We start from the raw sequence: 20884 nt of genomic DNA on the forward strand, positions 1-20884 counted from the left end.
CGTTTCCGCCTCTTTGCGTGCCCATTGGTGGGTGCGGGAGGTCTCCATGGAGACTGCGGCTCCCGGCAGCCGCCGGGGCTCAGCTGCTTCCGGAGACGTGTCTGGGGGGGGGAAATGGCGTCCGGGGCGGCTGCGGGCTCCGCTGGTCAGGGCGGCGACGCCGACGAGCTCTTCGATGTGAAGAACAGCTTCTACATCGGGGCCTACCAGGCCGCCATCAACGAGGCGCAGCGGGTCAAGGTAGGGGCGGTTCGCGGCGGGGCAGGCTGTCCTTTGGCCCGCGAGTCGGTGCCTTTCCCCGGGACCTGCCTCCTCTCGGCCGCCCCGGCGTCTAAAGGCGCGGACCTGGGGCTCCCCGAGTGCCCTTCGTCCCTGCCCGCCTCGTCCCAGGCTGTTTTCGGTGCTCCCCACTTCCCTGCTCGAGCGGGGGGGCACTGGGGAGGAAGAGGGGTCCCGTGGGCCCCGGGAATGTCTGTGCGGGTGTCGTTTCTCTGGGGGACCCTCGTGTGTGGAGTTGTGTTGTGGCGGGGTTGGGTTGTGGCTGTGCAGGTTGCTGAGAGAGGTTCTTGTTTCCTGTCGTCCCTTCAGCCGTCTAATCCGGAGAAGGAAGTGGAGAGGGATGTTTTCTTATTCCGAGCCTACATCGCCCAGGTGAGGTTGCAGGTGTTGTATTTGCAGCAGCGTAATCGGAGCGCAGGGCTGGAGTCGGGGAGGCTGTGAATCTGAGTCCTGTGAGTGCAGCCTTGTACAGTTTGGTAATAATTCCTCCTTCAGCACTGGAACATAATGCATCCCCCAAAAGTAACGCAATTGTGAATGCAACGTGTTGTTTGTAGGGTCAGGATGACCTGAGGAGACCTCTTCAAGAGGTGCTTTTTAAAATGGTATTTGGGGAAATAGACCTCGGTTACGAAGTTTGGCTGCGTTTGTGGAGTATGATGGGAGACATAAAGTAGAAATTTGCCGTTACTGGAGATTGTTGTTGTAAAAAAGGTTTTAGAAAGTAAACATTTATTTCCTGTGTTGTTAAAAATGAGGAAATTGTAGATTCTTCTTCATTGCCTTCAACAGAGAAAATACGGGGTTGTCCTGGATGAAATTAAAGCCAATGCTAGTCCTGAGCTCCAAGCGGTGAGGATGTTTGCAGAATATCTTTCAAATGAGAGTCAAAGGTAAGTCTGATAATAAGTTGGAACTCAAGCCCTGTCTAACAGGGAATATGTTTCTGTGTGGAAAGTTTCTTGTAGAAGTGTGATCTTTATTGTGATTTTCTGTGGGTTTGCAGTGGATATCAAAAAAGGCAGAATTGTGTGGAGGCAGGACATTCTTGTCTTGCTTAGTTACGAAACACTCCCAAATTCTCACCCTTGCTCTTCATAGGGATGCAATTGTTGCTGATTTGGACAAGAAAATGGCAAAAAGTGTTGATATAGCCAATACTACTTTCTTGCTGATGGCTGCTTCCATCTATTTCCACGACAAAAATCCTGATGCAGCTCTGCGTACTCTGCATCAAGGGGAGAGCTTGGAATGGTAAGTGTAACTCGCCCTGGCATCGCAGAGGTGTGTGCTAGCAAAGCCTCTCTCTTCTCTAGGGAGAGGTGCTGTAGAAATGGGCTGGCTTATCTCTCAAAAGCTTTGAAACCATTGAGAAACCGCTTTGAGGTTTGCCTTCTAAGTAGTAAGTGATTTGGTGTTCGTCCTACAATATCAAGTCTATGGCTCCCTTGTGAAACTTAAGAACCTGATTTATTGATTCACGTGTGTTCAGAATTGCTGAAATGAGCATTATGTCAAAACAGCGAGGGAGCGCTTGGGAGCTAGGAGTGAGCTTCCCCGTTCCGGGTCCAGCTCTGAGAACCGCCAGCTCTGTTGGTTCCACGCAGCGGGAGGCTTGTCCCTGGTGCTGGCAGTACGTCTCTCTGCTAAGCAGCAGACTCCCAAGCAAAGCGTAGGGAGCAGTAAAGCGTGCAGTTGTGAAAATAAATCACTTTGCTTTTGTTCGTTGCAGCATGGCCATGATGATACAGATTCTTCTGAAGCTTGACAGGCTTGATCTGGCTCGGTAAGTAAGTTTGTGTTCCTTTGCTTCTTAATGGTGCTCTTGTGGGGTGGGCCTTGATAAGAGAATTTTCATCACCCAGCCTCCCCCAAGGTGCAGCATTTTAACACATGCAGTGGACAGCAGAACTCATGTGTAGGTATGGGTGTGCTGCAAAAGGTTTTTATTCTTCAAGTTGCAAAAGTTGTGGAGATAACATAGCTGGATACAGCTAAAGGAAGAGATGGACTTGTAGGTTTAATCTTACCTTCAGCAGAATGTGGTTTGAATCTCTAGTCCTGGGTTTCTGACTTCCCGTAGGGAAGAAAAACAGGGAGGTCTTTCACAGATTGTTTCAGTAAAATATTAAGCGATGTTTGTGCCGTGTTACCAACTTGCTGTGGCTGTTGTGCTATAGTGATGGAAGAACTGAGAGAGGAAACGACAACCTTTTCTATCTTAAAGATGCCTTGTCTTTCTGTTAATGTGACTCCCACTTTTGCTTCTGCAGGAAGGAACTTAAGAAGATGCAGGAGCAAGACGAGGATGCGACTCTTACTCAGCTGGCAACTGCCTGGGTGAACCTGGCCATAGTGAGAATCTTAAATGCGATCCCTAGCCTGCAACATCTGAGAAACACCACTCCATATCTTGTTCCTGATTGCTCTTTTCACATCATTCTTTCAGAAAAGCATGCAGGTTTTTTGTTGGTTTTGGGGTTTTTTTCCTGCTTCCTTCAAGTACACAGAAAATATTGGTAGCTGGCTTCTCAAACTAACTGGCTGTTTTGATTGTTGGCCTTTCATCTGTGCTCTTTAGCCTTCAGCTCATGCAGAGAAGAGCTAAACCACGCTTAAATAATTCACAAAACATTATGATATAAAATGGAAAGCCGCAGTGTTACTAGCATCCAAACCTTGCAATTAAACTCCAAGAAAAAAATGTAATTCTCTGCTTACAGCAGACTGTCTTTAAGCATGTTTGTGAATGAGACAAAAACATACACTGTTTGGCAGCCCAGATAATCAGGTGATTGAAAATAAGTAGTCTCCTAAAATTCAGTGAAGTCCAAGGTTATGCACGCAATAACCTGTTACACTATTAAGACTTCTTTTTTTAGTGTTCACTTGGTTTTGTTATGAAATCTCTCATACGTAGCCCTTGCCATACAATAGCGTGCGGCTAGATTTTCCTTAAGATCTTTGTTTCCACAAGGGACCCCACCTCTAATTGATGGAAGCTGCTGCATGTGGAACGTTTCTGAAGCTGGAACTTTTTGAAAAGCCAGGTGTCCATACCTGCGTTTAATTATAAAAATCTCGTTTCACAATCCTTTATTACGTCAAACATCTGAAGTGGTTCTTCTGAAGTGTTTTTTTTTTCTTTTTTAATGGAAACCTGGATCTTTTGATCATTTAAGTGGTTCTTAATAATTTTGCATTTCTTTCATCTACGGCCTGGCAGGGATCTCTTGTGGTACAGGAGATCACATGAATGCCAACATCTGTTAGCATTGGTTCTTACACATTTTATACCTGTGCTTTATAACCCTGGAAATGAACTTTGTGGCTAGTCCTTCAGCCACAGCAAGAATGTTCAGGCTTCTTAGCAACCTGTAATGAAACTGTGGGTGTTTGTCTCCTCCCTTCGCAGGGTGGTGAGAAGTTACAAGATGCCTATTACATCTTCCAAGAGATGGCAGACAAATGCTCCTCCACCCTCCTCCTACTTAACGGACAAGCAGCCTGCTATATGGCTCAGGGCAAGTGGGACGATGCAGAGGGAGTACTTCAAGAGGCATTGGACAAGGTACTTTCTGGTTTTGCCAGGCATATCTGCTCTCCTGGGGATATAGAGTAAACCAGCAAGGACCTTCACTCTTAAACTTCATGAAATTACCATATATATTGCTAAGGGTGGTCTCTGTTAATACCTACCTTTTCTTCTACTTTGCCTTTTCCAGTAAAGTGAGCTATGGGTTTGGCAGAACTTGTTCTTGCAGAACCGTGCTGGTTGTTACACTTAGTCACGGTAGAGGTAAGTCAGATAGATCAGGTGATTGTTCTCGTTTTCAGGACAGTGGCCATCCTGAGACCCTGATCAACTGTGTTGTCCTGTCACAGCACTTGGGCAAACCACCAGAGGTGAGGCTTATTTTATTGTACTCAGCAGCAGATACGATCAACCCATTCCTGCTGCTGAGGGCAGGCTGTGTGCTCCTAGCGCACGTGGTAACTTTGGTTGGGTTTTGCAATTTTGTATGTTCTCATCAGGATTGGCATTAACAAAATAAAATGATTCTGGGGTGCGGGGGGCTTGCATCTTCAATATTCAATAAAGTGTTTGTGAAAACAGATGTTGAAGACAGTGGTAGACTTGCGAGGAAGTCCTGGGCAGAAAAAGAAATCTCTTGAGTTCTGAGTTCAGTTCTCACTGATTGTTTTCTTGAACCCACTATTTAAGGTCTAATTATTTAGTGCAGAGTATGCAAAGGTCTTACTGGTTTTAGTTGGGGCTGCTAACATTCAGGACACTGAAAAAATCAGGTCTTTACTCACTGCAAACAAATACATTGAAGGTGTGATCTTTTAAATTCTTGGCTTCTCCTCATGTTATCTCAGTTTTTAAATTTATCTATCTCATCCCGTCAGGTTACGAATCGTTATTTGTCACAGTTGAAAGATGCGCATAAAAATCATCCGTTCATAAAGGAGTATCAGGCAAAGGTACTAATTACTTTCTAATATAAAATTGAATTTATCATGCCTCATACCAGTGTCTAATGGGGTGAGTGGATTCTTCACCAGTAAACTTGACTGTGGTTCTGAGGGGGCAGGTCCGTGTTTTTTCTCTGTCACATCACTTGCCAGCAAATTTTCTGGCCCTTGTGAGAGATGTTGGGGAACACAAGCCAGGTGTTAAACAAAGGAGTGATAACAAAGTGTTACCAAACCTGGTAACATCTTGAAAGAATAGCTCTGAGATACGGGTTCTTAATCTGAGTCAGAAGTTCGTTACCATCAGACACCATGCTTAAATAGTGGAAACATCCTTCTAGAAGAGAGAATTTGGGGAGGGGAAAAGAAGGGTAAAGATAATGGTGAAGGGGAAATGGAACAAATTGAGAAAAATTGAGAACTGATACAAGTGATCATGCTTCTTAGAATTCCTTTTGCTTTAGTGAGCTGTGATAGTAGTGTTCTCTTCAGCTAATGTAGGTTTTATTACATTTTCAGTAAAGTTCAAGGTTTGTTCATTTTATTTTTGTTTCTGATTTGAAGGAGAATGACTTTGACCGGCTAGCCATGCAGTACGCTCCCAGCGCATGAGGACAGGGGAACGAGGCTGTGGACCTGCTCTGTGGTACCTTGGGAACTGGGGTTGATGCGCAAAGTCTCTCTGGTAACATGGAAAAATGCCCTCTGCAAGTCAGTCTGGCTTAACTCACTGTGGCCGGGTCTTGCAATCCAGCAAGCCAGTGCTAAATCTGTATATAACATGTAGCTACTTGAATTTGGTAGCTGAAAAGCCTGTGTTTTGGCTTACCTGGGTCCTGAACTCTGTTTAAAATACAGTGCGAATCAAGAGCATGCAACACTGTACCTTAAACATTCCTAATAAAGCCTTTTCTGGATCTGTGTGCCCCTTAATTTCAAGTAATTCCACTCCGGGACTGAGCCCTGTCATCTGTACCGAGCATATTCTGTGGGAAGAGCGCAAAGGTTAATTTTAAGCATCTGCATTCCGTACATGGATGAATCCTGCGTTACGGGTCTTCTTTCTGTCTGACTGATGACTCCTCCTTTAACTTCAGCATCCTCTGGAAGAGGCACACACAGCTGTAGGGGTTACTGCTGGGGAGAGGGAAAGCTTCCCCAGGATAAAAATAATCCGATTGTAATAGGCTCAGCCTTAATCTTAAATTGGTAAAATGCCGCAGCTCACGTCCTGCAGCCAGGAAAGCATTAGGTCTTCGCTTAACAAAGTGCATCCTGCAGTACGTGAGGAAGTGCACTTGTCACCAGTCACTTCCGAAAGTGTGGTGGTTGTTGAACCTGGCATGTCGTGGAACATAACGTGATCCAACACTACGTGATTATGCTTTTCTGTAGCCTCGGGCTCCTGTTTCGCATTTCAGACTATGGTATGTGTCGAGCGATTGTGTTATATCGGAGATGCAAAGAGCAGATGTCCAAGTGGAACCCTCAGCTGGGACCTCCTGAAGTCTAATATTCAAATTATCTTTTGAATTATCTTTTGGGTGGCTTTGGGGAGAGGGAGAAGAGGGATTTATACTACACTGTAAATATGTCTCACTGGTGTTTCCTTTGTGCCCACCGCGGCCGTGACTGCTCTGAAAGGGCTCATTGTCTCCTTCCTTGGCTGGTTTAGCGAGCAGCTATTTTCAATGAGGGGTTATTCGTGGTCCAGTCTTGAATGAATGTTTCCTTTGTGGAGCTGTCTGAGGGAGATGTGAAAGGGGCTTGTGTGTTCAGGGCAGCCATTACCCACTTGATGGGCCATGATAAATTGACTTAAAAATGTAAACAATAAAAGCAAGTGGCATAGTAGGAGCCAGCGCTGTCAGTGTGAGAATAGGGGAACATGTTGTTCGGACCGCTGAGAGGAATGAGTTTGTGTTTTCTCATTGCTGCCCCAGACCGATTAGAGATGTTCCAGAGAACTTGAAGGCAGAGTGGCTGTGGTCAGAGGAATGACTTTAAATGAGATAAAACTCATTTCTAGTTTGTCTTTTTCTTTCCCTATCAAGCTGGTTCAGGTTACAGTTCCATGAGTGCCTGTGATGATGATTATTCTCCATCTCTAGTAGTAAGGATCCCACTGCTGCAATTTAGCCGATAGTTTTGGTGCATTAGGCCACAACTCAACTCCATTTACTCCTCCATGGCTGAAACCGAATACCGCTGCGCTGCTCCAGTGCCTTCGGTCTGAGGTTCCTGTCGTGCCTTACCACGAGACAATTTAAGTGTTGGCATTTTAGGAGAATTTTCATCTTAAACTCATGCTTCTCCTAGTGAGCCAAATGTCTGACTGTCTGTACGTGACTGTGGATGTATGGCTTTTAATTTTAAACATACACATAATGAGATTTCTGTTCTGTGAATCAGCAGCTAGCTGGAGTGCAAGCTGCCTGCCTTCTAGAGGAGGCATCCAGTCAAGTCGTTCATCAGGGGTGACCTTTTGGGAGTGTGTGTTTGCATTTTTCAGGTGCATCTCGTTATTCCAGAGCCTTCTTAACTGCAACAGGTGCTGAAGTTCAGCTGTGGTGGTAGGGTGGAAACGCCTGATCGCTTTGTGAGGAAGGGATGAATCTTCTGCTACGCGGAGGCTTTTGGAAAAAAAGAGGTATGGAGAAAAGAAAGACCTGGAGAAATGTTTCTCTTTGCATATCAAATGAAAAAACGTTAAAGGGTGAATGTTTAGTCAGGCATTTTGAACACGGAGAACTCTAGGAGCTCTGTGTTGCTGGACAACATTGCCAAGGTGTTGCGGGTAACTTCCAGCCCCCGTGACCGCCCAAAGGGTGCACCTTGGCAGGCACAGCAGTTTTCCACTGATGTATCATCGACTGTCATCTCTTGATACTGAAATATTAGTATTTGTCTCCGGTTCTTGCCACTGGAGTGACTCCAGCCTATTGTCACGGCTCATCGTCCAAGAGAGCAGGCGCGTTGTTGATTTTTTTTTTTTTTTTTTTTTTTTTTTGGTATAAGAAACTGTGATATAACTTCATTCAGCGACCCTCCGTGCTGATTAACAGGCACCTAATGAGCCGCTGCTCCGCTCCGTGCTGATTAACAAGCACCTAATGAGCCGCTGCTCCGCTCCGTGCTGATTAACGAGCACCTAATGAGCCGCCGCTCCCCTCCGGGCACGCTGCCCTGGCCCCGGCGGGGGTGAGAGGCTTCTCCAGCCGCAGATCTGGCCCGGCTGCCCCGTGAGCTCCGCAGCGGGGGCCGAGCAGAGCCCGAAGGGGCCGGGCCGTGCGCGGGGCGGCTCTTAGGGCCCGGTAACGGCGGGGAGGGGAGCCCCGTCCCGCCCCGCGTGGAGCCTGCGCGGAGCCGCCGGGCAGCGCTGGGCCATGGGCGGGCAGCGCTGAGCGCCGCGGCCGGAGCGCCATGCCGCGGCCCGAGCCCATGCCCGGCTACGGGCAGCTGCTGCGGCGAGGCTATGGCAGCTTGGCGGCGGCCGTGCGGGGCTGCGGGGACTGCGGCTGGGAGCTGTCGCGGCGGACCTGGGCCGAGAACGCTCACCTGGGCTGGGGCGAGGTGCTGCTCTGCGGGCTCTGCGCCCTGGGATGGACCGCGCTGCGCCGCGCCGCCGCCCGCAGGCTCTTTCGGGTCAGTCCGCGCCGGCGGGGAGGGACGGGGGGGGACACCGGAGACCCCCGGGGGTGCGGGATGGGGGCGCCCATTGCACCGGAGGGCTCGTCCTCCGCCGCCCGGGGCCGCATCCCGGGGGGCCCTTGCACCGGAGGGCTCGTCCTCCGCCGCCCGGGGCCGCATCCCGGCTGGTTGTATGGGAAAGCACGTTCTCCTTCCCCTGGGGCTGCCTGCTGGAGGGGGGGTTTGCATGAGAGATCCCCCCCTCTTCACCCGGGGCTGCATCCTGGAGGACCGAGCATCCCGCTGCACGGGAGAGCTCTCCCCCCGCACCTTCCCCAGCCCTCTTAGCTGCATCCCGCGAGGGTTATTTCCTGCATGGGGGTAAGGAGAGAACCACACTTCTGCGTGTCATCCGTGGTTTGCATGAAAAATGTCCTTCCCCGCTTCCCCTCCCCGGTGCGGCGGTGGAGAGGATGGCGTGGGGATAGCTGCTGTACTGCAGTGCTGGGCTGACCTTCTCCGGAGCGTGGGGGATGCAGGGATGCGAGCGTCCGACCCTCGCAGCCTCCGAACGCGTTTGCTGGCCGTTGTCCCCTCCTTGTTTATACAGTACTTCGTAAGGGACAGGATGAGCAGGACATCCTCGAGAGTGAAGAATGGCTCTGTTTAATTTCTTGCTGTGAAAAGCATATGCAATGGAATGAGACCTCCCCTCTCTTTCTGATGGCTCAGTCTCAGCAGAGGCGATTTCTTCCACGCTGCTTTCCTAGAGAGATGCTGTGCACTTTGCTCTGCAATTACCTTGCCCTTGAAAGGCAGAAGCAATGGGGGTGCAGTATTTTGGGTCAGGGAATAGTCCTCGGCTCCCAGGGACGCAGAGACGACCCTTTTCCTGCCTGCCCATGGGTATGGTGGCACGAGGCCTTGAGCAGCTAGACGAGCATGTGTGGTTCTTTGCGGCTCCATGGGACAGGCCTTGTTCCCTGGGTGAACTGCTTCCTTCAGAGGCTGCTTTGCAGATTGAAGACAGCTACCTTGCACCCCGTAATTAGGCCATCGGGAGTTACTGCTGTCCTCTCTCTGCCCTATCCGCTGCCGAGCCTGTCTTTAAAGTGGCTTTTCCTTTGCTGTTCAGAGCTGTCTTTGCTTATCTGGTAATGCGAGGTGGATCTTGACCTTGTGCAACGTTCCAGTCTAAGTCCTCTGGAGTCATTTGAAGCTGCTAAAGTGGCATGTAGGCAAGGTAACGTGCTGGCTTTTTATGTAGGACAGAATTTCTCCTTGTTACCTGCACCCCTGTCTGCCTGTGGCTACCGATGGGCAGCGTACAGTGCCCGGGAGCGCTGGGACTGGGTTGAACGAGGTTGGAGGTAACCTAGGTCTGTCGTAACAAATTGGAGGTAATTTCCTTTGTGCTCCAGTTTCTCCTTGTGTAAGGCTCACCTTTACAGAGCGAGCGGTGATCAGAGCATGAAAAAAGCTCTTCATGCTGTGGAGTCTGCTCGGTGCCGTCGGAGGATGCTTGGCAGCTTGTAGGAGTGCCGAGGTATCGCTCCCTCGGAGAAATGGGTCACACTTGTAATTGCAGAAGAGTGAGGGGGGTTGATCGGAGCCGGTTCTTGTGGCTACATCTGCATGTGTTATAGTGATGAGATGCTGAGCAAAATTGTGATAGCATCAGTTTTCTCCCAGCGCATAGGTGGAAGGGTAGCAGTAGGGAGAGACAACTCTCTCTCCATATATATATTTTAAAAGGACCTGAACCTTTTCCCTGTTTATTCTGCTGGAGTTGCTATGGGAGAAGTGGAGGCTGTGGCTTTCCTCTCAAACCTGTGGCAGTATTTAGGAAATCAATTTATATTGCGTGGCCCCCGTACGGCCAGCGATGGAGTGGGGTTGTTCTAGAGGAAAGCCAGGGAGAAAAAAGGCCTCCTGTTTAACCCTGGGAGGAAACTTCTCCCGTGCTCGGGACTTCGCTTCCCAGTGCAGACTCGAAGGGCATCCTTCCTCATTTTGAATCCTTCGTGTTCCCTGCAAGAACTGAAACACTCACGGTTATAAAAATGAATCCACTCAGTGTCCGGAGAATGCTACCTTCCTGCATGTTATTTAAAAACAATAAATCTTGCCACTTGGATTGTGATTCTCTGCATCCGAAGAGGAAGTGACTCTTACCACAAGGCCTTGAAGCTTGGAGCGTAAAGTGCATCTTACTTAGCTCTGGCCGTGACCGCTCCTCTGAGAAATGAGCACATTAAAGCCATATACCTCTTCCTGTGCCATCTGCATGGCCCCGTTTTTATCAGTGGGATCGAGAGAAGAGGAGGTAGGCTCCTCGCTCTCTTCTAGCACCACAGCAGCATTTATCCTGCAACATCTTTGTCACAAGAGGTCTCACGGCTGGGTTGAAGAAGCAGTAAAGGTTGTGCCTGTGATGGGAGGGCTTTGGTTAGGATTTGGAAGTGTGGACTTTCACCTGTTACAACGGCTAGGTCGGTGCCTGTGCGTTAGACGTTGTTTTCTCATCATCCTTAGGGCAAAGATAATTTTTGACCCGTTGCCTCTTCTTCACAGAATGCTCATTTGGTGCAAATACAGAAAGGAGTTGTTTTGGTGTAGGAAAGATCCCGGTTAGTTGAGCAAATGTGGATTGCTAGGTAGGGAAGGACCCCCAAAGTCAGCTGTACTGGGGGCATGGGCATCCCTGCAAAGGCCTGAGGGACATACCCATCCTCTCTGGGGTCTGGCCTGAGAGTCTCTGCTCTTTGTCCCGTTGACTTCTGAGCGCACAAACTTGAATGATACTTGGGGCACGTCTGATTGTACGAGCTCGCTGGAGCTGCAGACCACCTTCAGAAATGAAGACCAAGCTGGTTCTAGGCAAGCGTTCCCATCCCTCAAAGCCGCCTCGGTTTGTGTGCCCCTGTCCTCCTGCCGCGGTTGTGTCTGAGCCACCGTCCTTGGTCTGTCCCCTGTGTGGAGAGCGGCTGCAGCCAGGCTCTGAGGAGTTTGATTAAAAAGCAGCAACCTGAGCATCTCTGCATTAGTTAAACATCCTGGAGGGCAGCTGAGCCCAGCAGTGCCGAGGCCAAGCGCTGTTGGAATAGGACCAGGCAATTCCGCTTGGGAAAGGCTTGGTGAAGCGCCTGGAGCTCAGCAAGCCTGTGCTGGTGGTCTCCTTTCCCAAGCAGGTCTTGAGCGGTGCAGTGAACTTGAATAGATAAAACTAAGAGCCCACCCGGATTCACGCACAAAGGAGATCCAGAATAGCTGTGGTAAGCCTCGGCAGACACTTGCAGCCCTGAACTACCTCCAGCCATCTTTGCTGCTGGGAGTTAATGTCCCTGAAGTCAGCTAAGTGTAAGTCCACAAAATCCATTCTGTATAAAAGCTGCCTCTGAATCTGGTGGTGTTCGTCAGGTATCGCCTCTGTCCTTAACGGCTGTCTGCCTTTTCTCTGCAGTGGGTTTTTCCATTTCTGGCCCAGACACTAGAGAGCTATCCTAGTGGTGTCAAAATTTGTAGGACGTTGCCATGTCCTCTGCAAGGAAAAGTGTTGTGTAGATTAAAAAACGTACTCTGGAAAGCAGGGTTTCTAGACGAGGGATATAGTATAACCCCAGGAAGGATGTGCAAGCTGGAAAGCAAGAGTCCTTATTATCCCTTTCAGTGATTTATGCAACTTTTCTCCACTCTACAGTATTGTCAAGACTTGTTTTTCCAAGCCCCAGCACTGGGCCTGTGACTTGAGGGGGGGGAATTATCACTGTCCCAAAAACCCACCACCCAACACAACCTCCGCTGAGAGCAGAGGACCCGGACGGCGCCCAGGGCTGGGAGAAGGCTCTGCCGCACCGCCGTTTCCTCGGCTCGTCCCGCTGTGCTCTGCCCACTGTGTGAAGCACAAGCCCTGGAAACTCAAGGGGAAAAAGCCACAACAATGGGTCTTTTCTTCACCTCGGGGAACGAAGCTGCGCTGCCGCGTCTCGGAGCGGGGGCTGCTCTCCCTGTGCCGCTGTGTCAGCAGTCAGGCACGAGGAGGTTATTCAGCCCCCGCAGCACCCTGTGGGCAGCTGTGTCTTGTCCTCAAAGAGTCTCTTCTATTGCTTTTCTCTCTTAGGGGTGAATTTTACTGCTTGCAGAGGAACCGAGGAAGAAATAACGTCTGTTGGTTTGTTGCTGTTGTCATAGTGCCTTTTTCTACATGTTTATCTGGAAAGTGTTGTCCAGAGCCTAACAGTGCTTCCCAATGCCTTAGCTGCTGTGCGGGCAGAGAAACTGAGGCACGGAGCGGCTCACTGCCTGGTGTGGGGATAGAGCAATGAGAGCTGGAGCTCTTCATGCTGTGCTCAGCTCATTCCCCTTTCCTAGTGGGGTGACAACCGCTGCCCGTGGATCCACAGGCTAATTTCTTCGGGTTTAGAGGACATTTTCCTGGGTCTTTCCTTCTGCAGGCTCTGTGCCCCGTCCCTGATGTGGTCTGGGAGCAGCGTCCAGGCTGGGCACGGAGTGGACGGAGTCCCTCGGGGTGGAAAGGCACCGTCGCAGCTCGGAGAAGAAGCACAACGGGCTGTGGGGAGCTGTGCCACCGCTGCGGAAGGGGCAGTAGCTGTTGGTTGTGGCCAGGTTTTGAATTGGAGCTCTGCTTGCTCATCATTATCATCTGCATTGAGTAAAAGCTGATGTAAAGCTGCCAGTTCCCTGGGCTGAGGATGCTTCGTGCCAGCCATTCCTTTGTGTTCCTCTGGGGAACTCGTCGTGCCCAGGAGCCAGACGCGGCATGGCTGGGATTTGGCCAGGCCCTTGTCTCTAGGCTGGGGAGGTGGCAGAGGCGATGGGGACGGTCTGGGGGATACAATTCCTCTGTAACAAGCCTCAATTCATAACCCATCGCTGCAAGCCTGCCAGGTTGCTGGAAGGACTCGTGTCCTGCTGCTTTAGCTGGTTGTAGCTTCAAGGGGACTGGCTGTTTCCTCTAGTGCTGGAGGCTGTAAAAAGGGAGAGAGCATGTGTTTGCTTTTTGCTACGAGTACTTTTTTGACACTTCAGCAGAGCTGTGGGCAGCGACAGTTTCCATTTGGTTTCTCTTTCCAGCTCCAAACCGCTCTCGCAGCGTGCTCTCACCCACTGCTTTGCTCCTTCCCTCCCCCCGGCCCCCCGGGTTGTGCAGGGCGCTGCTGCGGGGGAACAGTCACGTCTCCCTCAGACCGGGTAATTTTACAAGTGAATCAGAAGATGCCTGTGAAGGTTTGCGTGGGGGTAACGAGGAGGAGGAGGGAGGAAGAGCCGGTCGCCCTTTAAGCAAAACCCCATTACATCACTTGCCAAGAGCCTTGGGCTCTTTCAGCCGGAGCCAGATCCGCTGTTCCCGCCGCAGCACCCGTCACCCTTAGCAACAGGCATCTCTGCACCGTTGCCATGGGAACGGCAGCCGGGTAGCGGGAGGACATCCCCCACCTTGTGCATCTCCCACCCCGGGGAGAGGGCAGATGTGCCTCCTGCCTGGTGTGGGCTCGTCCGTGCCTCTCCTTGGCTTGCGCCTCCCTGTGCGAGCGGTCCAGGTTTTGGCGGGACCTCCCTGGGGACACTAATTTGTCCCCCCAGCCCCCTGCGTGGGTCGGTGTTCTGGGAGGTGCTGGTTCTCTTCCGATCCTTCCCTGCGTCTGCTGCAGAGCCAGCTCCCGTTTCTGTAGTGCTCAGGGTACAGCCTGAGGTGCCCCGTGGCTATTTAAGGGAGGAGGAGGGCTCTCTCCAGGACTTGTCATTATGCATATATGCTGTGAGGGCTAAAACCTCTCCGAGCAGTAGCCACCACAAGCTGGAGCAGAGTAGCCCTTCCCTGGGTTTTGCTTTTACTCCAGACTGGGAGCCGCTGCCATGCCTGGACTGTTCAGGCCGTGACTGCAGGCTCACGGTGGCAATTTGCTGCGCTGCTGCCATCTCTGCCGAGGGTCCGAGTGTCTATAAAACGCAGGTCGTCTCGGTAGTATGTGCCTGCCCCACGGGCGATGGTCCTTGTCACCGGCTCTGCCTGCCTGGGGTGGAAACGTCGTGTCCTTCCCCCTTTGCAGGTAGGGAACCGAGGTGCAGAGAAGCGGCGAAATGACTTGGCTGGCGACTGGCAGCAAGGCTGCAACAGGGATTTGAGGCTGAGCTCAGCATCCTAAATTCAGCCCCAGCTGAGGAGGGCTCTGCAGCTCGCTGTCGTGGTAGCGTGCTGAGTTGTCCCCATATCTGAGCCGCTTCTATGCTCCACTGTATGGAGACACAAATAATTCATGCTTTCGGGGCTCAGGACTTTCTGTCTCTGCATTATTTATTCACCCTTTCAGCTTCCTCCTCTTTTTCCTGCCGTGGGTCCTGTTGGAAGAAGCCTTGGCAGCAGCATGTTCCTGGTCTCAATGAGGACGGCCATGCTCTGAATGCGAGATGCGTAGGGGAGGCCAGAGCTGTGCTGCTTTAGCTGGAGCAACTTGGCAGAGCTTTGTGGGGCTGGTGCTTCCAGGTCTGACCAGTGCTGGGAAATTCAGAGCTTTGAACAAAGGACTTCTAGGCTGGGACAATGCTTGGAGTGGAATCCTTTGAAAATCTGACGCAGAGAGGGGCTAAAAGCCAGACCAGCCGCTGCCTGGGGACAGCTGGGGCCTTAATATAGCCTTTGAGCATCGAGGAGCTGAGCGCCGGCTGCAGAAAGTGCTGACCTGGGGCAGGGTACGGTTACTTTGCAGGCATTTTGTTTTCATCTCGAGCTTATCTGGTCTCTCCCTGGGGAGCTCTCAGCCGGGGGCCTTTGGGCGTTATCTGTGTTTCAGGCAGCGATGATTCCCTCTGGACCTTGAGCAACGCTCCCGCGCGTTGACTGGCCAGGGGCTGGGGCTGCAGAGGTTGCCCGGGCCGATATGGCTCTGTCACTCTCATGATGAGAAGCAGAAATGGTGCCTGGTGTTGCTCAGCTGCCACGGAGGGAAAACATCCATGCCCGGAGCGCGGGCTGAGCTAAGGGCACGCTCGGCGTGCAGCATCGCTCGCTCTCCGGCTCAGACGAAGGGTAGCATCAGCTGCTCCGTTTTACTCCTGGGGAGCTGAGGCTGTTCAATGCTGGGGCTTTGCTTTTACTGTGATTTCCAAGTTGTCCCTGGCCTCGGTGGCCCAGCTCTCTCACTGATGCAAGCCCGAGTGTCGGGGGAGCTGGGTGGTTCTCCTCGTCCTCGGGAGTGTGGGGAACTCGGGGTGAGAAAGTTTTGTTCTGATTAGTGCGAGCAATCCGCAGAACTGCTCGTCCTCCCTTCCCTCACTTTGGCCATATTTGGGGAGGCTTTGCCTCCTATTTCTGAGTCCTGACCGGTGGGAGGGGTGCTGCAAACCACAGCGGGGGGGAAAACCAGCAGCGTTTCAGGGCTGGTCATCTAGAAAAGCTGCTGGGAACGTGGGCGAGCATGGGTAGGTGTGAGAGAGCGAGAGGACCCAGTGCCCCAGCCTTTACTGACTCATTACCTGCAGAGCTGGCCCCCTCCAACGCGGGTTGCACACGCAGGGGAGCCTTGTGCCGTGCTGGTTGGGGAGCAGCAGCGGCTGTAGGACTCTGCAAAGCCTTTGCTTCCTCGGTTGAAAAGCTCTTTTCTGGGAGTTGGCAGTGCTGCAAGGTCCGTATGCACAAGGTAGTATTGTTACATCTTCCTCTTCTGGGTTTCCTTGTGCAGATAGGACTTGATTTTTATTTTATTAGTTATTGACTCTGTTCTGCAAAAGCCAGCTGTGGTCGGCCCCGCTCCTGGGGCGAGGGTGATGGAGTGGTGCCCAGGCTGTGGGATGCATGCCCTGGGCTTCTGCCTTCTCTGCGAGGCTCTGCTTTCGCAGCTTTCCAGAGCGGCCGAGGCTGAGTGGAAGGATCTCTAGACTCGTGTTTTTCCCTGCTTCAGGCTCTCTCTAGAGCCTCTTTGTCCTCCTTATTCGTGCTGTAAAGAAGGCCAGAAAAATGGGGTTCGTGACCTTGGTTTTGCGCTGTCCAGTAGTGCACGCAGCGTACAAATCCTGGAGATTTGGCGAACTCTGCCCTGTGTGACGATACTTCTCCCCTTTCCTTGCAGCCCTTTGGGGAGTGGTGCAACTTGCAGCCGAAAGATGCTGCCAAGATGCCTGAGAGTGCCTGGAAGCTGCTTTTCTACACATTATCCTGGTCGTATGGCGTCTACCTGCTCTTCTTCACCGACTACCCCTTCTTCTATGACCCACCATCTGTCTTTTACGGTACAGTAAGAACGAGGGAGACGTGGGTTTGGATTAGGATGTCCAGGTTCATAGGACGTCTGGGTTGAAGAAGGGAACGGGAGTTGGGGTGGGCAAAAGAGAAGACTGAACCCCTAAATTGCCTTTTCTATGATGCTGTGGGTACAGAAGGGGCACATGGGCTGTCTCCATTCATTCCGTTACCGAGAGAGTCACCTAGTGGCTACTGCAGCCAGCCAGGGCTGGGGTGTGCCAGCTGTGGAGGGAATGGGATTGAGTAGTTAAAGCAGGAGAGAAGTAAATCAAGGCTTCTCCCTTAGATCTAGGAGAGGGAGCGGGTCTAATGCCAAAGGCAGAGTTCGGGAGCCTGGGTTCTCTGCCAGCTTTTGCCTCCTTTGCATCTGTGAGGTTCTGAATGGGAGGACCTGAGCAGAGCGAAGTGCTGGGGCTGCTTGGGGCAGCTCTGGCTGCTGCTTGCTCCCCGCTCTTTGTACTCCCGTCTCTCTGCTGCTGACGGAGGCTCTGTGCTCGTGGCTCTGGGTTCACCCGGGTGTCTTTGTCCCACCCCAGACTGGAAGAAGGGCATGGACGTGCCCACGGACATCGCCATCGCCTACCTGTTGCAGTGCAGCTTCTATGGGCATTCCATCTACGCCACTGCCTACATGGACACGTGGCGCAAGGACTCCGTTGTCATGCTTCTCCACCACGTGGTCACGCTGACCCTCATAGCCTTCTCCTACGCTTTCAGGTGAGGTCCCTGGCTGTGACAATGCCCCTCTGCCGTGTGCCCGGGCCAGCCTTGGGCAGCTACGCAGCAAAAGCTGCAGCCTTTCTGTGCTCACGTGCATCTCACGGGCGTGCAGCAGGAGGACTCTTGCTGGGTTGGTGTGGATTCTCCCCTGCCTCCCTAACCCTGCCTCCACGCTATCGCAGCAATCCCAGTGCTTATGAGCCATTGCTGTGCTGTTACGCTGTGCTGTGCCAGGTCTGGTTGTCTGGATTATTCGGGGAGCCTGTCTGCTCCCGGCGTGATGGACTGTGGGCGCTGGGTGCTAACATCAACCCGCCGCCCCACACATCTCCCTCCCTGCTCCCCTTTTTCCTACAGGTACCACAACGTGGGCATCCTCGTGCTCTTCCTGCACGACGTCAATGACGTGCAGCTGGAATTCACCAAGCTCAACGTCTACTTCAAGCACCGGGGGGGAGTCTATCATCGCCTCAACGACGTCATCTCCAACATTGGCTGCCTCACCTTCAGCGTCAGCTGGTGAGTTTGTCTGCCTGATCCCACTTCCACCGTCCTCGCCAGCTTTTGCAATCCCCCTGGTGCCTGGGGGTACAGCCGGCTGGGTTTGTGTGCATGGGAACAAGCCCTTTCAAAAACTGTTTGGGAAGAGGTTCCCGCAGAGCCTGACCCCATGCTGGGCTTGGAATCCCTCTGTAGTCACTTTGCCGTCTGTCACCACAGAAGTGCCTGTGAAATCTCGCTTGCAGCATGACAAATGACCCCAGGGGAGGAGGACCTGTTTCCATTTTCTCACTCGCTTGGTTTTAACACTAAGCAGCACTTTTGCAAGAAGGAAACGGGATGTAGGGCTGTCCCAGATTCCAGCCTTGCTATTCCTCTTGGGGCAAGGCAGGAGGAAAAAAAAGATGAAGAAGAGAGATGGGTAACTCGCAGGTTGTCGCTCCTCATTTGTCCCTTTGTCTCCTTCCTCCCTTCTGTGGGCTGCTCTGAAAAGCAGTGGTGGCAAAAAGAGCCCTCAGTTTGAGGGGAGGAGCGGAGAGCAGCGAAGGTTTTTAGTGATAAACTAGGGATGCACAGGACTAAGGAAACCTTCCAGCTGTGTTCCGCTCCTGTCCCCCATCCAGTTGGGATAATCTGCAGTGTAGTCCTGCCCCTCTACCCTGAGAAAGCCCTTTCTCTGCCCTGCCTCTCTTCTGCCCACAAAAATTGTGTTCTTTCAATAGCTGCCCTTTCACAGGGTCTGTGTGAAGTCCTGTCTAGAGCCAGACCTGTAAACCCAAGCCAGATGCCAAGAGCAGGGACTGCAAGGGGAGCCGGCGAGGGCTGCCTGGAGGCAGGAGGTTGTGCTGGGGGAAGCTGCGCTGGGTCTCCTGCCTCTCCCGGGATCCCCGTGGGCCATTAAACCCACCCTGCTCCCTCTGCCCTGGCAGGTTCTGGTTCCGTCTCTACTGGTTTCCCCTCAAGGTGCTCTACGCCACTTGCTACTCCAGCCTCCAGTCGGTCCCTAACATCCCCTTCTACTTCTTCTTCAATGCTCTGCTCCTTGTCCTCACTCTGATGAACATCTACTGGTTTCTGGTGAGTAGGGGGAGCTCAGCAACCCCTACGCTAGCTTCTCCCTCTTCTGCTGCTCCCGCGTAGCACCTGCTGCCTGCCTGCCTGCCTGGGGGGCTGCAGGGATGGGGGGCTTCGGAGGACCGAGGGGTGGAGGGAAACCCATGTTGGTGCCCGGCGGGCTCCTCTCTGCTGGAATTCAGACTGTCTCGCACTCTGGGGATCCACAGGGAGGGAGCGATAACAGCAGCTGGGGCAGGCTGGAACGTGATGTGGGTGTAAATGCTCTGGCATCCCCTGAAGCTTTGGGGAGGGGGTGAAAAGGGTGGACTTGGAGGGCTCACGCCAGCAAGCTCAACCCTGGGCAGAGCATCCCAGCCCATCGTCCTGTGGGGATGAAATCAGTGGCAGGAGCGCTGCCTCCCACTGCTGCAGGTCATCAACCACTTCCCAGGGCTTTGGCCATCCCAGAGGGATCTGCCGGGCCCTTCTCGGGGTTGAGGACAGCGGAGAAAGGTCCCACTTAGCAAATGGGGGTGAGTAGGCTGGGTGGAGCACCCTAAGCTTCGGGGCTTGTGGCTGACGCTGTCTCTGCTCCCACAGTACATCGTCCTGTTTGTGGCCAAGGTGCTGATGGGGCAGATGCAAGAGGTGAATGATGTGCGTGAGTACGACGTGGAGGACAGCAAGAAAACCACAACGGTCAAGAAGAAAGAGGCTGGACTCCAGCTGCCCAATGCTCTGAAAGAAGGGTATGTGGGCAGGGGGGATTACACACGTGCACAGTACCTGTGGGCTAGGGGGAGGGGTGCTGGCAGACCTCCCAGGGCTCTGGAGCCACTGTCGAAGGGTTCGCCACTGGGCTGGAAAACAGAAGAGCGGCAGGATGCCTTGACGCAGAGTATAAAACATTGCTGCAAGTGTCAGGAAGGACTTTGTATCTCGATGCCTAGGCATTGTGGTGTGTCCATCCGTCTTCCTGTCCCGTGAATCCTCACCCGCGCCTTCCCCTGCTCCCTGTGCAGGACTGGCTCTTTGCTGGAGGCTGTTCGCTCTGAGCAGCATCGGCACTTCTCGTGGTGAGCACGAAGTCTGGCAAGATGCTGGATCCCACAGAGCAGGTCTGGCTGTCTGGGGACAAATTGTCTGCCTGAGCCTGTCAAGACGGGTCTGGTCTCAGTAGTGATTTGTGAAAGTAAGAGAGGGAGAGTCTGTGGACACCAAGGCTCACTGCTGTGCTCTCTTTCACAGGATGCACCTGAAGAATGGACTTGTAAAAGACAAGCGGTTATAAGGGAAGCGTGGCTGCTGCAGCCTGGCTGGATCTGGGGACTGACCCAGGACCCTACACTCAAACCCAGCAAATGAAAGGCACAAGGAGAACTCCATCCCCGATACCCCTTCATCCCCTGCCTGGAGCTGGGGAAGAGATGCCACTGACAGGATCAGGCCCCTCGCGGGGCTTGCCTGTGACCAGGCTTCACCTGATGCTGATGTGCTTTCTGTAGCCAGCCTGTGCTGGTTCAGTTGAGAGGCTGGTGGCTTTGCTGGTCCAGGTAGGATTTGGAGCTGGCTTTAGGTCCCCTGGTGTTTCTTCTGTCACTCCACCCCTCGGCTGTCCTCACTCCCTTTGTGATTTCCCCTCCTTATTGTTGGACCTTCCCACCGACCCTGCCTCAGCGGCCCTGAAGGCTCCTCTGGCCCCGCGTCAAACTGGGGAGGAGAACAACGTCTCCTCCGTCCCAGGCGAGGGGAGCCCAAAGCCAGCTCTTCTCTCGCTGCCAAGCAGGGACTAGAGAGGTGATGCAGTGCGCCTCTGAGCCTCCCTCCTCGGGAGGGGTCGCTAATACAGAGCTGCCCACCTATCTCTGGAGGCACAGCACAGTTCCCACGGGCAGGTCTGCCTGGAAACCCAGCCCTGGAGCATTATTCCAGCCTCCTGTCCTGCTGGATGAGGGCCAG

The 20884-nt window shown here is 52.6% G+C and overlaps 2 protein-coding genes across 2 annotated transcripts; both read left to right on the plus strand.

Moving 5' to 3' along the window:
* The first annotated feature begins 3 nt into the window (after positions 1 to 3).
* COPE (coat protein complex I subunit epsilon) lies at positions 4 to 5675 on the plus strand. The gene is made up of 10 exons (XM_075175669.1): positions 4 to 240; positions 589 to 651; positions 1072 to 1172; positions 1381 to 1533; positions 2012 to 2065; positions 2553 to 2634; positions 3695 to 3850; positions 4117 to 4185; positions 4693 to 4767; positions 5323 to 5675. Exons 1-10 carry the CDS (start codon positions 115 to 117, stop codon positions 5368 to 5370), a joined length of 927 nt encoding a protein of 308 aa, XP_075031770.1. The 5' UTR covers positions 4 to 114; the 3' UTR covers positions 5371 to 5675.
* Positions 5676 to 8111: 2436 nt separating this feature from the next.
* CERS1 (ceramide synthase 1) lies at positions 8112 to 20788 on the plus strand. Its single transcript, XM_075175664.1, has 7 exons — positions 8112 to 8403; positions 16476 to 16635; positions 17185 to 17365; positions 17726 to 17887; positions 18799 to 18946; positions 19526 to 19674; positions 20174 to 20788. The coding sequence occupies exons 1-7, from the start codon at positions 8182 to 8184 to the stop codon at positions 20214 to 20216; spliced, it is 1065 nt and encodes a 354-aa protein (XP_075031765.1). The 5' UTR covers positions 8112 to 8181; the 3' UTR covers positions 20217 to 20788.
* Positions 20789 to 20884: the final 96 nt, after the last annotated feature.

Source organism: Calonectris borealis, chromosome 28, assembly GCF_964195595.1.
Source record: "Calonectris borealis chromosome 28, bCalBor7.hap1.2, whole genome shotgun sequence".
NCBI classification, from domain to species: domain Eukaryota; kingdom Metazoa; phylum Chordata; class Aves; order Procellariiformes; family Procellariidae; genus Calonectris; species Calonectris borealis.